Below are 12,106 nucleotides of genomic sequence, written 5' to 3' on the forward strand. Positions count from 1 at the left end.
TTAGAACTCAGACACAAAACAGAATGATAAATATGCTTACCATGCATTTACTGAAGTCATTTGGATCCACCCCAGGCAATGCTCTCATCAACAGAGGTAGCATGTGTGTTGGACCTTCAGGAAACCATTTGCCCCCTGATACCAAACTGCGGGCTACTCCAATTACACAACTTAAAGTAGCTGTGAGCTGGTGAGGTTCTGTTAAAGTCTCTAGTGCAGGATACGTTCTACAGTTGAAAACAGAATTAAAAAAAAAAAAAAAAAAAGATTCCATCACAGATAAAAAGGCACAATACATTAAATCTCCCAAATTCATAAACTACATGTTGGCTTTAAGGCTGGTAGCTAGCAGAATCTTTTGAGTGAGTATAAGTTAACAGAATCACACACATAAAGGAAAGGTACATGTTTCCCCAATCCCCTGCCACCTCACCATGGCTCTCCATGCATATTTCACAGTGAAAAAGAACATAAACTGGCAAGATCTAGCATTATTTCAGTCAGCTGAATCTACTTCCCTATGTCAATAGGAATGCATCTAATCTAATGGTCAGTGACTATCAGAATTCAGGAAGAGCAAGTGATAATTATCCCACTCTTCCCTTTTATTCGAAAAACAATCTTTACTAAAACCCTGAAATTTCTCTTATACTTTTTAGAAGACTGGTATTTTAAAATTGGAAATCTGCTCTAGAAACATAGTAGAAGATTTCCTGACACTAGAGTGCATAAACAAGGGAGAATAATACAAATACAGTCTTTGATCATCAAGTAAAATACAAGGCAAGAACATTCACTCTTTGACAAGTGATTTCATTTTTGAGAATCTATCCTGTGGGGGGTGGGGGGGGAGTCTAAAATGCAGTCATTTAAAATTTCTCTTATACAGAAAAAGTAAATAATAAAGGAAATTTCATCATAAGTAGAAAAAAAGAGGATTTGGAACAGGGGTAAAAAAAACTAACAAACCTATGCTTACTTTAAAAGATGAAGAAAACAAACCAACTCTTTAACAGAGGAGATCTAAAATCAAATGCCTAAAATTTATTTTCTACATTTTTACTTTTTAAAGTACTTTTGCTTTTATAAAAGAAAACTTGAAAATATGTCTCTTATATGTCTCTTGGCCAAGCATGTATCACTCAATATGCTATTAAATTTGTCCAAAAAGTGAAAACTAAAGAAAAATGTGTTGGAATAATTTTACTTGTATATAAACTTCGTTCCTTCTATTAAAAATGTATCTCACTACATAATTCATCAGCTGGAAAACACTGAAATAAGCCAAAACAAATATCAAAATATTCCCATCTTCAAAATTTTAGCTATGCAAACAGCTGAAGTCCCTCCTTAAAGGTATGTCTCTCCTCAACAAGAGACATCAAGGGAACTGCCACTGAACTGTTAGTGTCGCTACCACATGGAGGCCAGAGTGCAGAGAATATTGGGGGTTGGGACAGAGTAGAAAGCGCCTAATTTCCCCATTCTATTTCCTAATTAAATTATATGTACTGGGAGAGTTTCAGTGCCCCCAAAGTGCACACAAAAAAGGGAGAGGTTTGGAAAATGAGGTAAAACTTGAATATTTATGGCAATGGGGACAGGGCCAAACCAAGAGGTTTGGAAAATGAGGTAAAACTTGAATATTTATGGCAATGGGGACAACTTGAATATTTATGGCAATTTATAAATAATGGAGACCTATTTTGGTCAAGATCTTTTTTTTATCTTTTTAATGTTTCTTTTTGAGAGAGAGAGAGAGAGCGCAAGCAGGAGAAGGATGAAAAGGGGGGTGGGACAGAGGACCTGACGCAGGATCTGAGGCGGGCTCTGCACGGACAGCACAGAGGCCAATGTGGTGCTCAAACTCATGGTATATCATGAAATGAACTCGTGAAATCATGACCTGAGCCTAAGTCAGACGTTCAATCAACTGAGCTGCCCAGGCACCCCAAGATCTTTAACAGGATACCTGTCTCCAAGCAAATATGCCCAATTATGCTATTTCAGTGGTAAGTAAGATAATAGGCTGTCATGTACATTATCACTAAAGGACCTTGCACAAATCTATTTTATGGAACTCGAACTGTTGTTAGACCCTTCTTAGCCCTAAAAAACTAGTATTTTTTTTTTTTGAGTAAGACATTAAAAGAGAAATCATAAAGCTCAACTTCAGACAGCAGAGGAATTAACAGAAAGCTTAAGTATTATTATGGAAGTTCAGAAGGCCTATAATGTGACAGTGACTAGGCAAACAGAAAACTTGTTACTATTTCAACATACAAAACAAAATGAATGTAATAAAGTCTACATTGTGGAAATAATACATATAAGATTATATAGTACGTGAAAATAATAAAGATAGTCAAATTTTCTTCTGTATCACTGCTTCTAAGAAATAAAAGAAATCCAAAATCACTTTCACTGCCACATTCTCAATATTTAGTGACACTCACATTTTGATGTAAAAGCAGTCAGAGCTTGCTTATTTGCTTGCTTGCTTCCTAAAACAATTTTATTTTTAAGTAACCTCTATACTCAACATGGGGCTGAAACAACCCCGAGATCAAGAGTCACATGCTCCATCGACTGAGCCCACCCGGCACCCTTACTTTATTAAGCACAAACTTCAGAAACTAAAATTTGCCAATAATTCAAAAATATTTTATCCATTTAGTATCGATTTTCTTTTCTCTTCAGTAAACCTTTATCAAGCTACCAATCATTAGGTTAAAATGCCTTGCTTCTCCTCTAGGAACAGGAATAAGTAGCAAGAGAGCAAAAGAGAGCCACAGAAAAGACAACTAAGTAGAACAGCAGAGTAGAGGGAAGAGATAACCAGAACGGCCGGCCAAGGCTTCAACCAAACAGGTAAAGCTACACTTACCTTTCAAGTACAGGGGGTATTACTAACTCAGGTCTCATGAGTGCAAGATTCTGCAGAGCCTGTGCTGCTTCTAAACTACCAGTTTTGCTAAACATAGCCAAGAGGACAGGTTGAATAATGCATCGTACAAAGTCTGTAACATCTTGATCAGTAAGCTTATGGCTATCAGGCACAGGAGTTAACCAAGAAGGCTTCTTGTATCTTTCACGATGCAATCTTCTAACAACACTGTTTGGCAACCGCTGAAGTAGTTTCATTAACTTGTTCTGGGGACACAGAAGCAAAAAGTCCAAGGTAGGTTTGATTTCCCACACAGATAGTTATGGTTCCTTTCTACAATCCAAGTAAAATTTCTTAAAATAACAGCTCTTACAATCTATTACAAACACCTGCATAGCATAACTAGATAGAATAAAATACTTTATCAATTAATTACTGATAATAATAAATATTTGTTTTAAATGTCAATTTTATTTTTTTTTAAATAAAGTTTATTTTTGAGAGAGAGCAAGCACAAGCAGGGGAGGGGCAGACAGGAGACAGAGAATCCCAAGCAGGCTCCATGTTGATCTCCATGCGGAGATCTCTTAGGCTCGAACTCACTAACAGTGAGATCATGACCTGAGGCAGGACACTTAACCCACTGAGCCACGCAGGCGCCCCTCAAATGTCAATTTTATTTTCTAGCACCAGATGAACCTTCCATTACATGAAAAACTATTCTAACCAGGCAATGTGGAAAGAAAACAAAATCCAAAACCAAAAACCACACTGACTGTACTTTCTATTACCAGAATGTGACATTTTGTCACCAGCTACTGGACCAGTATTATCTTATTTTTATGTTCTATGAACACAGTATCTTAGTCTGAACTTAATCAGCTACATATAGCCAAAAGTTATACTTATATGAAGGACAGAAATAGTATTATAGGTTGCATAATAGGCGATAGTTATGTGTGACCATAACTTTAAAAAGTTCCAAACCCTACAATAAAAAAATGAACATACTCACCAGCCAGCGCCCATTATTTGAAGGGTGGTAAAAAGATGTGATGCTGTTAAACAAACCAGCCAAGTGTTTCTGTACTAGCTTACTTGGTCCACCCTATTCAGATAAAAGAATAAAAATATCAGTACCCTCAGTACCCTGGAAAATTGAAGGGATCAATAGGCCCAAGCCTACATATAACTCTCCAACATGGTGCACATCCATCTTGATGAGAAAAACCAATTCTACCTCCAAATAAAAGCCAAAAACGATTTGCTAGTAAACTTTCCACAATCCTCAATTCAAAACACTCTACTAAAAGTAAGGGCAACCTACTGAAACCAAATTAGGTAACTGCAAAGACATCTTTCAATTTAGGGTATCGGCATATTTTACTCTTCTGCAGTGAAAAAACTTTTGTCAGTAAGAGAGTCTTAAAATAACCAAGAGTGCTAACATCAGGCATAAAAAGCATTCCTTAAATGATTTGAGAAGTGAATTTCTTATTGCAGGAAATGAAGATGTGAGATTTACATAAATGGATTCAAATATTTTATTATTACTCCTAAATGTTTCAAATGATTAAACCTGTGGTATGTGACCATTTTTAAAAAAATTTTTTTTAAATGTTTATTTATTTTGAGAGAGACAGAGAGAGACGGACAGACAGACAGAGTACGGGCAGGAAAGGGGCAGAGCGAGCGAGAGAGAGAGACACACACATAATTCAAAGCAGGCTCCAGGCACTGAGCTGTCAGCACAGAGCCCGACACAGGGCTCGAACCCACGAACTGTGAAATCATGACCTGAGCCAAAGTCGGAAGCTTAACCAACTGAATCACCCAGGTGCCCTTGACCACATTTTGACTCAAAGGAAAAATAGTTTTTTCTCAATCTATTACCCAAACAAACACACCAAACAACAACATGATCTGGGGGAAAAATGAGGAAAAAAGTTAGTATTCAATCTTATCAAGTTGAACAGCCCTGAGGATAAAGAACTACAGCTTGGTCTTGAAACCTTCTCTCTCTCTCTCAAGATGATCTTTCAAGAAACAGCCTAGACCTAAGGTAGACTGTCCAGTTACATGAGGAACATGTCTTCCTGCTGAAATGAAATCCACGTTCATGTTCCCAATTTAGAGTAGGTCAACTGCTAAAGAGACCATAATAATTCCATAGCAAAAAACCAAAACAAAACAAAAAAAAAACCAACAAAAATTTCAAAATCCTAGCATAATAATTAGCATTTTTTATTATATTCAATATTCATATCTAACACAAAATAAACATGTCAATGGGAAAAACTGTATGAGAAAGAAGAGCAACATGAACTAAAATAAAGTTGATACTAATCATATAATTCTGTTGCTCCTAAAAAAAAAAATTGCTGATATAACATAGTAAACATCCAGATGTTTTTGCTCATTTGGAGTATTATAAAGAAAATAGGATTTTCCTATTTAATAATTAAATTGCAAAAACGGGGGGAGAATGAATTTCATTTTTTAATTTTAATGTTCATTTATTTTTGAGAGAGAGAGAGCAAACAGGGATGGGGCAGAGAGAGAGGGGAGACAAAGAATCTGAAGCAGGTTCTAGGCTCTGAGCCGTCAGCACAGAGCCTGACGCAGGACTCTATCCCTTGGGCTGTGAGATCATGACCTGAGCCAAAGTCAATGCTTAACTGACTGAGCCACCTAGATGCCCCTGAATTTCTCTTTTTAATCTAAGAATAAAATGTAAGAGCTAAACTTCTCACAACCATCCTGCCTTATCCACAGAAAAAACAACGAAACAACATAACCTGGGGAAAAATATCAAACACAGAATAATAATTTTAAAAAGAGAGAGCTGTAGAAGGAGAATGAATGACAATCCAGAAAATTACAGTATGAAATTGTTTTAATATTCTTATTTGGAAGAGGACACTGAAATCCAAGCATGTGGATATATTTTTACTTTCCTTCAAGGATGTCAGTAAAGTAATCCTCCATACTTCTCCCTTCACCAAGATTACTTTATTTAATTAGCTTTGTGTTCAATGCCATCTTCAACACTGAATGCATTAGTACTGAGCATATGCAAAACCCCAAGTTCTAATCCCACATTTATCATTATCAACTTGACCTTTCATCTGTGAGATTGTTAGACATTCTAAATCTCTCAAAACTCTAAACCCTGACTCTATTTTTAGGATTCATTGGCTAGAGAGATTTATAAATGGTGTGTTACGACTACATTCTGGGTCTGAGAAACATTAGCTTACTACATCAGAAAATATCGAAGAATCAAATGACCAACTACGATACTAATATAGGCTTATGTTTTTACATGGTTAACACAAAATTTAGAAGAACTAATGTGTTACAAACCATCATGGCGGTGATCCATATTACAGCATGTCCTATATCATACGCATTTGTTAAAAATCTTGGGACTAACACTTGACTGCTTCCCACTGGGAGGTTCAAGCTTCTCAGAATTCTCGTAAATATCTTTCAAAAGAAAAAAAGAATTAAGAATAAATATTTATAGGTATCAAGTAACTCCTTAAATAACTGAAGTGATATATATTAGTGTTGGTGCATGTATTCTCACTGGATCAGTTTTTAAGCAAAATTACATACTGTTTGGCAGTTTTATATACTGCTATATTCCATAAAATTTACATAGAAGATCTACTTTTTAAAATGTTTTATTATTTTAAGTTTATTTATTTAAGTAATAGCTACACCCAACACAGAACTGAGGGTCAAGAGCTACATGCTCTAACAACTAAGCCAGCCAGGCACCCCTATTTGCTTTTTCTTAAATGACACTGAGGTCACAGGAGTATGAATCTGAAACAGCTGTATCCATGAACCCATAAACAAACAAATGAGATATAAATGCAAATACTTGTCTTCTAGTGAGTTATTTTCCCTTTCAAAATTCTAACACTGATTTGATTTTTTCCCCAAGAATTTGCATTTTAATCTTAATTGCATTTTAATAATTTATATTTAAAACCTGTCATTAGTAACAGATAGGGAGCCCAAATGTAGAAGAAAATGACTTTTCCTCTTTAGTTTCTACTGGACAGCACAAGCAGAGGTAAACAGTAAGCTTAATGTTTGCTGCTCTGCCTCCCTGCTCTACAGTCAAGGTGTGGATCAGAATCACCTGTACACCCCATGCAGGCCCTCTTGGATTTACGGCAGCTGAAACAAAACAGAAGCTGCAGTGTTAAGAACACTGCACCTAAAGACACTCTAGCTTTATTTGCTCGAGGAAAATGTGACATAAAAAGTGGAGAACACTCTAGAATAGGAATCAAATACAATACCCAAAATTTGTTGGAAGGTATGAATTAAGACCCCGAATAATACACTTTGTACTTCCTAAATTACTCACTCTGAAACTTCTATTTCATGTCCTGCATAAGCAAGACAAAAATCATACATTTCTGATACCTTAGTATGAACCAATTAATTTTTTAAAATAAATGGTCTATCCCGGAAAACTTTATGTTTTTACTAGTGGTCAAAAAAATTTTAGCAATTAGCATACAAAACACACTTCTTAAAGACACAAAAAGTGCTATCAGTGCTATTGTATGTTGTATGTTCACATGTTAATTACCTTTGGTACATATGGATCCCAATCTATGTACCCTATATTATCTGTAGCCAATCGAGCAAAGAGATTTACTAGTTGCTGAAAGCAAAAAAAGAAAGACAATTAAGTAAGTACACTTGTTGTTATTAATAAGTGTCAGTCACACCCCTTATCCATTTGTTGTTTTCAGCTATCATCATTAACACAACTGAATACATGGTTTATGGCTCATTTTTTAAAAATCTCCAAATTTCAGTTTTGATTGTCACCATCTTAAATCAACTGTAGTTGAAATGCTTATTAAAAGGGAAATGACAAAGCATCATTCACAATGCAAACAGAAGACATTTTAATCTAATAAGCATAAAGAAAACATCCACAACGTTTCTAACAACGTGCCAGTGAAGGTACAAAAGCAGAGTCTTACATTTCATAATACATGCACATGCTTCTAGATATTGATAAAAACAAAACAAACAAGTGTCTGTTTCTGTTAGAAAACAGCAAACAGAATTTAAAAACAAACAAAAAATAATTACAACACTGCCAAGAGCCAATTCTAGGAAGTGAAGTTACTTATCAAATGATCTGATATATACTGTCAGAAGGAAAAAAATAGGATACTCACCCCCTCCCACTGTGGGAGATTTTGCACTGAAACCCAAAGGCCAATTAATTCATCAAACCAAAGTCTGAAGAAGAAAAATGGTGTTATGAATAGCAAGTGATTTATAGAAAGTGGTTCAAAGCCAGGTATCCTTTGTATTTTTTTAATCTATTATTCTTACTGATAACTATACAACCTAGAAAAAATAATACTCAATGTACAAACTTAATGGAACAAATAACTATTTTTTCTGAATATTCCACTTCCAATACACTTATGCCAAAAGAGTAATCTCATCAACCCCCTACTTCATTGTTAAATAATTACTGACCACCCCTATCTAACACTGTTTACAAGTGTCTCCTTCCTCCCTTTCTCCTTTAATATTTTCCTATTACTATCTATTCTTGCAACTCTCCCTTGAATTCTGTTTTTTAATAAGCCAATTAGTAATTATGCCATTAACTACCACTATAATAAGTGTTCCCTAAAAGAATGAGTCACGAAGTGTTAGGTAGAACTAAATTATTGTGGGGGAATTATCTCAGATTAAACAGAAGAGGATGTCAGGGCAAGAAAGTGCTGCAATATTATTCACCAATCTTTACAAAGGTCAAAGAAATGCTTTTAGAATTTCTGGATGAGAATTAACATTTCATCAATATACAGCTAAATACAAAATTTCTGATTTGAAAGAAATAAAAGATTTGGCATCTCACTATAGAAAATATGGGGAGGGGGGACTGGGGAGTAAGCATGAATCCACAACACAGTAATAATACCTATTTCCTTCCAGTCTTTTTTTCATACCTTTTCTTTTTTCCATAAAAGCACAGTCTAAATTTCTTCATTCTAGCACTTGTTTTATACCTATAGTCATCTAGAAAAAAAAGTTCTCTTTTTTTTTTTTAAAGTAGGCTTCATGCTCATCACAGAACATAGCGGGTCTTGAACTCATGATCCTTAGATCAAGACCTGAGCTGAGATTAAGAATTGGACGCTTAACTGAGCCACCCCAGAAAAAAAAAAAATTCTTAAAAGCAGTGCTAAGACTAGAACAAGTAAAGAAAAAAAATTATAGGAAAGGCCCAAGAAAAACTACAAGTGATGAATAAAACCAAGTTTTATAAAAACACTTTTCCTTTTCCTGAACTCCACACAATTTAACATTTTTATCACTGCTTATTTACTGATACTTTCTACTCCTTTTTGCATTTTTTATTCTTTCTCTCTTGCTTTCTTAAATTAAAGCCCTCATCTTTCCTTTTTTGTTTTTTTAAGATTTTATTTTTAAGTAAGCTCTACCTACCCCCAACACGGACTCAAACTCACAACCCCGAGATCAGTAATAGTCACGTGCTCTACCAACTGAGCCAGCCAGGAAAAGCCCTCATCTTATTTGTTTGACATACAAGCATTATTCTCTCTTCATTTACAATCTTATGTTTAATTGTTTCACCCTTCACACACTTCAAGTATAATCAACATAATGGCTGAATTAGTAAATTTTTGTTTACTTATAATTGCTTTACTGGTCTGCTTATACATCTCTATTTCTTGCTCTATTCTATAATTTGTTAAGATATGTATATACTTACTTAAAACCTTTATGATGAAGTTCTGGAGGAAGGGAGGTAGGAAGAAATATTTCAAAGTAAGTGATGGCCTTTTGCATTGTTACGTCAAAAGGGCACATTAAAGGCCGCCATTCTTCTAGCATCTCAGCTGTGGCATCTGCTGGAAAGTATCTAATAAAAAAGAAGGTTTTCATTTACCTAATCAGTGCTTTAAAAAAACATTCTACAACATCAACATGTGGCTGACAAAAAAAGGGGGAGGGGGGATGGATTTTATAAGGCATAGCACACACACTACAAATGTCAAGTTAACTTAAACACATTTTGCCACTCTAAATAACCTATAAATATAAACATACATGTTTCTTGCAGTTTTTCCCTTCCTGCGTGCTATGTAATAGCAACAAGAAAAAAATTTAGTCAGAAAATCCAGTCTATATATATGGATAATCAGTGACATGAGAAAGAGAACACCGGACAAACCATTTCCTTTCACTGTACCACAGAGCTCTCTTGTAATACAAGAGCGGGTTAGACTAGACAGTCTGGTCCTACAGGTACTAATATTTTACAAGTCTAGGAAATGGGCAGGAGAGCCCTTGGAGTAGAGAAGATTCACAAAATTAAAATCTGATGTGTGCATTCATACACAAAACAAAGGTAAATGGAAAAAGAGGACCCATGTATAATTACTAAATATCCATTAAGGGATTTAAAATAACAACAACAAAAAAAGTATATGACAAATTCGATTTGAGTATGGCCAAAAAAGTTAGGAAACCCTTTCAAATACACCTGTAGGTTTGCCCTACAAGTCACATTATTAATCCTATTATATCTTTTGTCCATCTGTATTAATTAGAATCACACTTCATTCCTTTATGTGAAAAATAGAACTACACTTCCAGTAATACTTCTTTGGGTTCATCAAGCATCCATGTGCCAGGTCACTGTGCTACAGGTTAGAACACACACACACACACACACACACACACACACACACACACACACAACCACACACAAAATATATCCTGCCTTTAAAGATCTCATACACCAATTCTCCTTTCCAATCTTTCAGAGTCAACTGTTAGTTTAGTAATCCAACATAAAAGCTTGGGTGTTCTATGAATTACCTAAGAACCTAAAAACCACTAAGCACCCCAGTGATGATCAAGTATCCAGTTAGGAAACATAGACTAAGAGGTAAGTGCCTTGCTCAAAATGACACTGCTCATCGGTGGCTTATGACTCAGGTTAAATCTTAAGCCTCAATCTTAAAAGGGAGACTATATCTTAAAAATACATTTGCCCAAGACTGAGTAGGATAGTAGGTCAGCAATAAATATCTGATTTATAAAATCATTTATAACTTTAACTCATAAGAATATGGCAAAATACGGATTTCTATTCAAAAGAATTCACTGCATCCATACATATCAGGATAAGCAGTCTAAGAACACCCTGATAAAAAACACTTCAAGTCCACAGACTTGGACTTTAGTTGATTAAAACTAAATTCAACCCATATTCATCTTTAAATATAAGAATATGGAATATTTCTGTATGTTCCACTGAAAGAGAACTTTAAAAAAATGTCTTTTACTTTAAAAAGTACACAGGGGTGCCTGGGTGGCTCAGTTGGTTAAGCGTCCAACTTCGGCTCAGATCATGATCTCAGGGTTTGTGAGTTTGAGCCCACGTCGAGCTCTGTGCTAACAGCTCAGAGCCTGGAGCCTACTTAAGATGTTGTGTCTCCCTGTCTGTCCCTCCCCCACTTGCGCCCAGTCTCTTTCTCTCTCTCTCAAAAAATGGATAAAAAACATTAAATTTTTTTTTAAAAAATACTTTTAAAAATGTCTGAACACCTTTTCATTATTACTCACATTTTGATGCAATACCTACAATATGCATTTTGGAAAATATTTTTGATCTGAGTAGTGATACTCTAGGAAAATCTTTCAAATAAAGACAATTATACATAAATTATGGCAATCTTACTTTATAATGGGGAACACCCACATCACTTAAAAATTTCTAAATTTATAAATGGAAGCTAAATAATTTAGTTCAAGAGTTGAAAATGATATGTTGTGCCCAGTGACTAACATCACAGTGTTAGAAACTATTTATACCTTCAATTTTCTCTTCAAAGCACACTAAGAATGGGAAAAAGCCCAAAGAAATAACAAGAGGTTTCATAAAATGAGAAGCTACTTACGGTCGGCAGCTTTTCACGAGTGTTTTGAGAACATTTTCTACAGAACTGGGGGGGGAAGAAAGCCATTTGATAAATTAGATTACTGTATTTTAAGAACACATCTAATCCAATTAATAAATATCTCGAAGATATGTTCATACGTTTAAATATTATCTGTGTACGTGCAATAACTGCTCCTCTTTCATACAGACAGAACTATTAGGATTAACTATCTAAACTCTGTAAC

At 35.1% G+C, this 12,106-nt stretch overlaps 1 protein-coding gene across 3 annotated transcripts in view; it reads right to left on the reverse strand.

The window, feature by feature from the left end:
* Positions 1 to 12,106, reverse strand: part of PSME4 (proteasome activator subunit 4) — a 99,896-nt gene that overhangs the window by 56,048 nt on the left and 31,742 nt on the right. For all 3 annotated transcript variants that reach the window (XM_047852457.1, XM_047852456.1, XM_047852458.1), the window contains 8 exons: positions 11,881 to 11,925; positions 9,684 to 9,833; positions 8,107 to 8,170; positions 7,503 to 7,577; positions 6,254 to 6,376; positions 3,903 to 3,995; positions 2,888 to 3,153; positions 41 to 227 (listed from right to left, as the gene is read on the reverse strand). In XM_047852457.1, the coding sequence (XP_047708413.1) occupies positions 41 to 227; positions 2,888 to 3,153; positions 3,903 to 3,995; positions 6,254 to 6,376; positions 7,503 to 7,577; positions 8,107 to 8,170; positions 9,684 to 9,833; positions 11,881 to 11,925 (1,003 nt within the window). The remainder of the gene's footprint in view (positions 1 to 40; positions 228 to 2,887; positions 3,154 to 3,902; positions 3,996 to 6,253; positions 6,377 to 7,502; positions 7,578 to 8,106; positions 8,171 to 9,683; positions 9,834 to 11,880; positions 11,926 to 12,106) is intronic.

This window comes from Prionailurus viverrinus, chromosome A3 (assembly GCF_022837055.1).
Source record: "Prionailurus viverrinus isolate Anna chromosome A3, UM_Priviv_1.0, whole genome shotgun sequence".
Taxonomy (NCBI): Eukaryota; Metazoa; Chordata; class Mammalia; order Carnivora; family Felidae; genus Prionailurus; species Prionailurus viverrinus.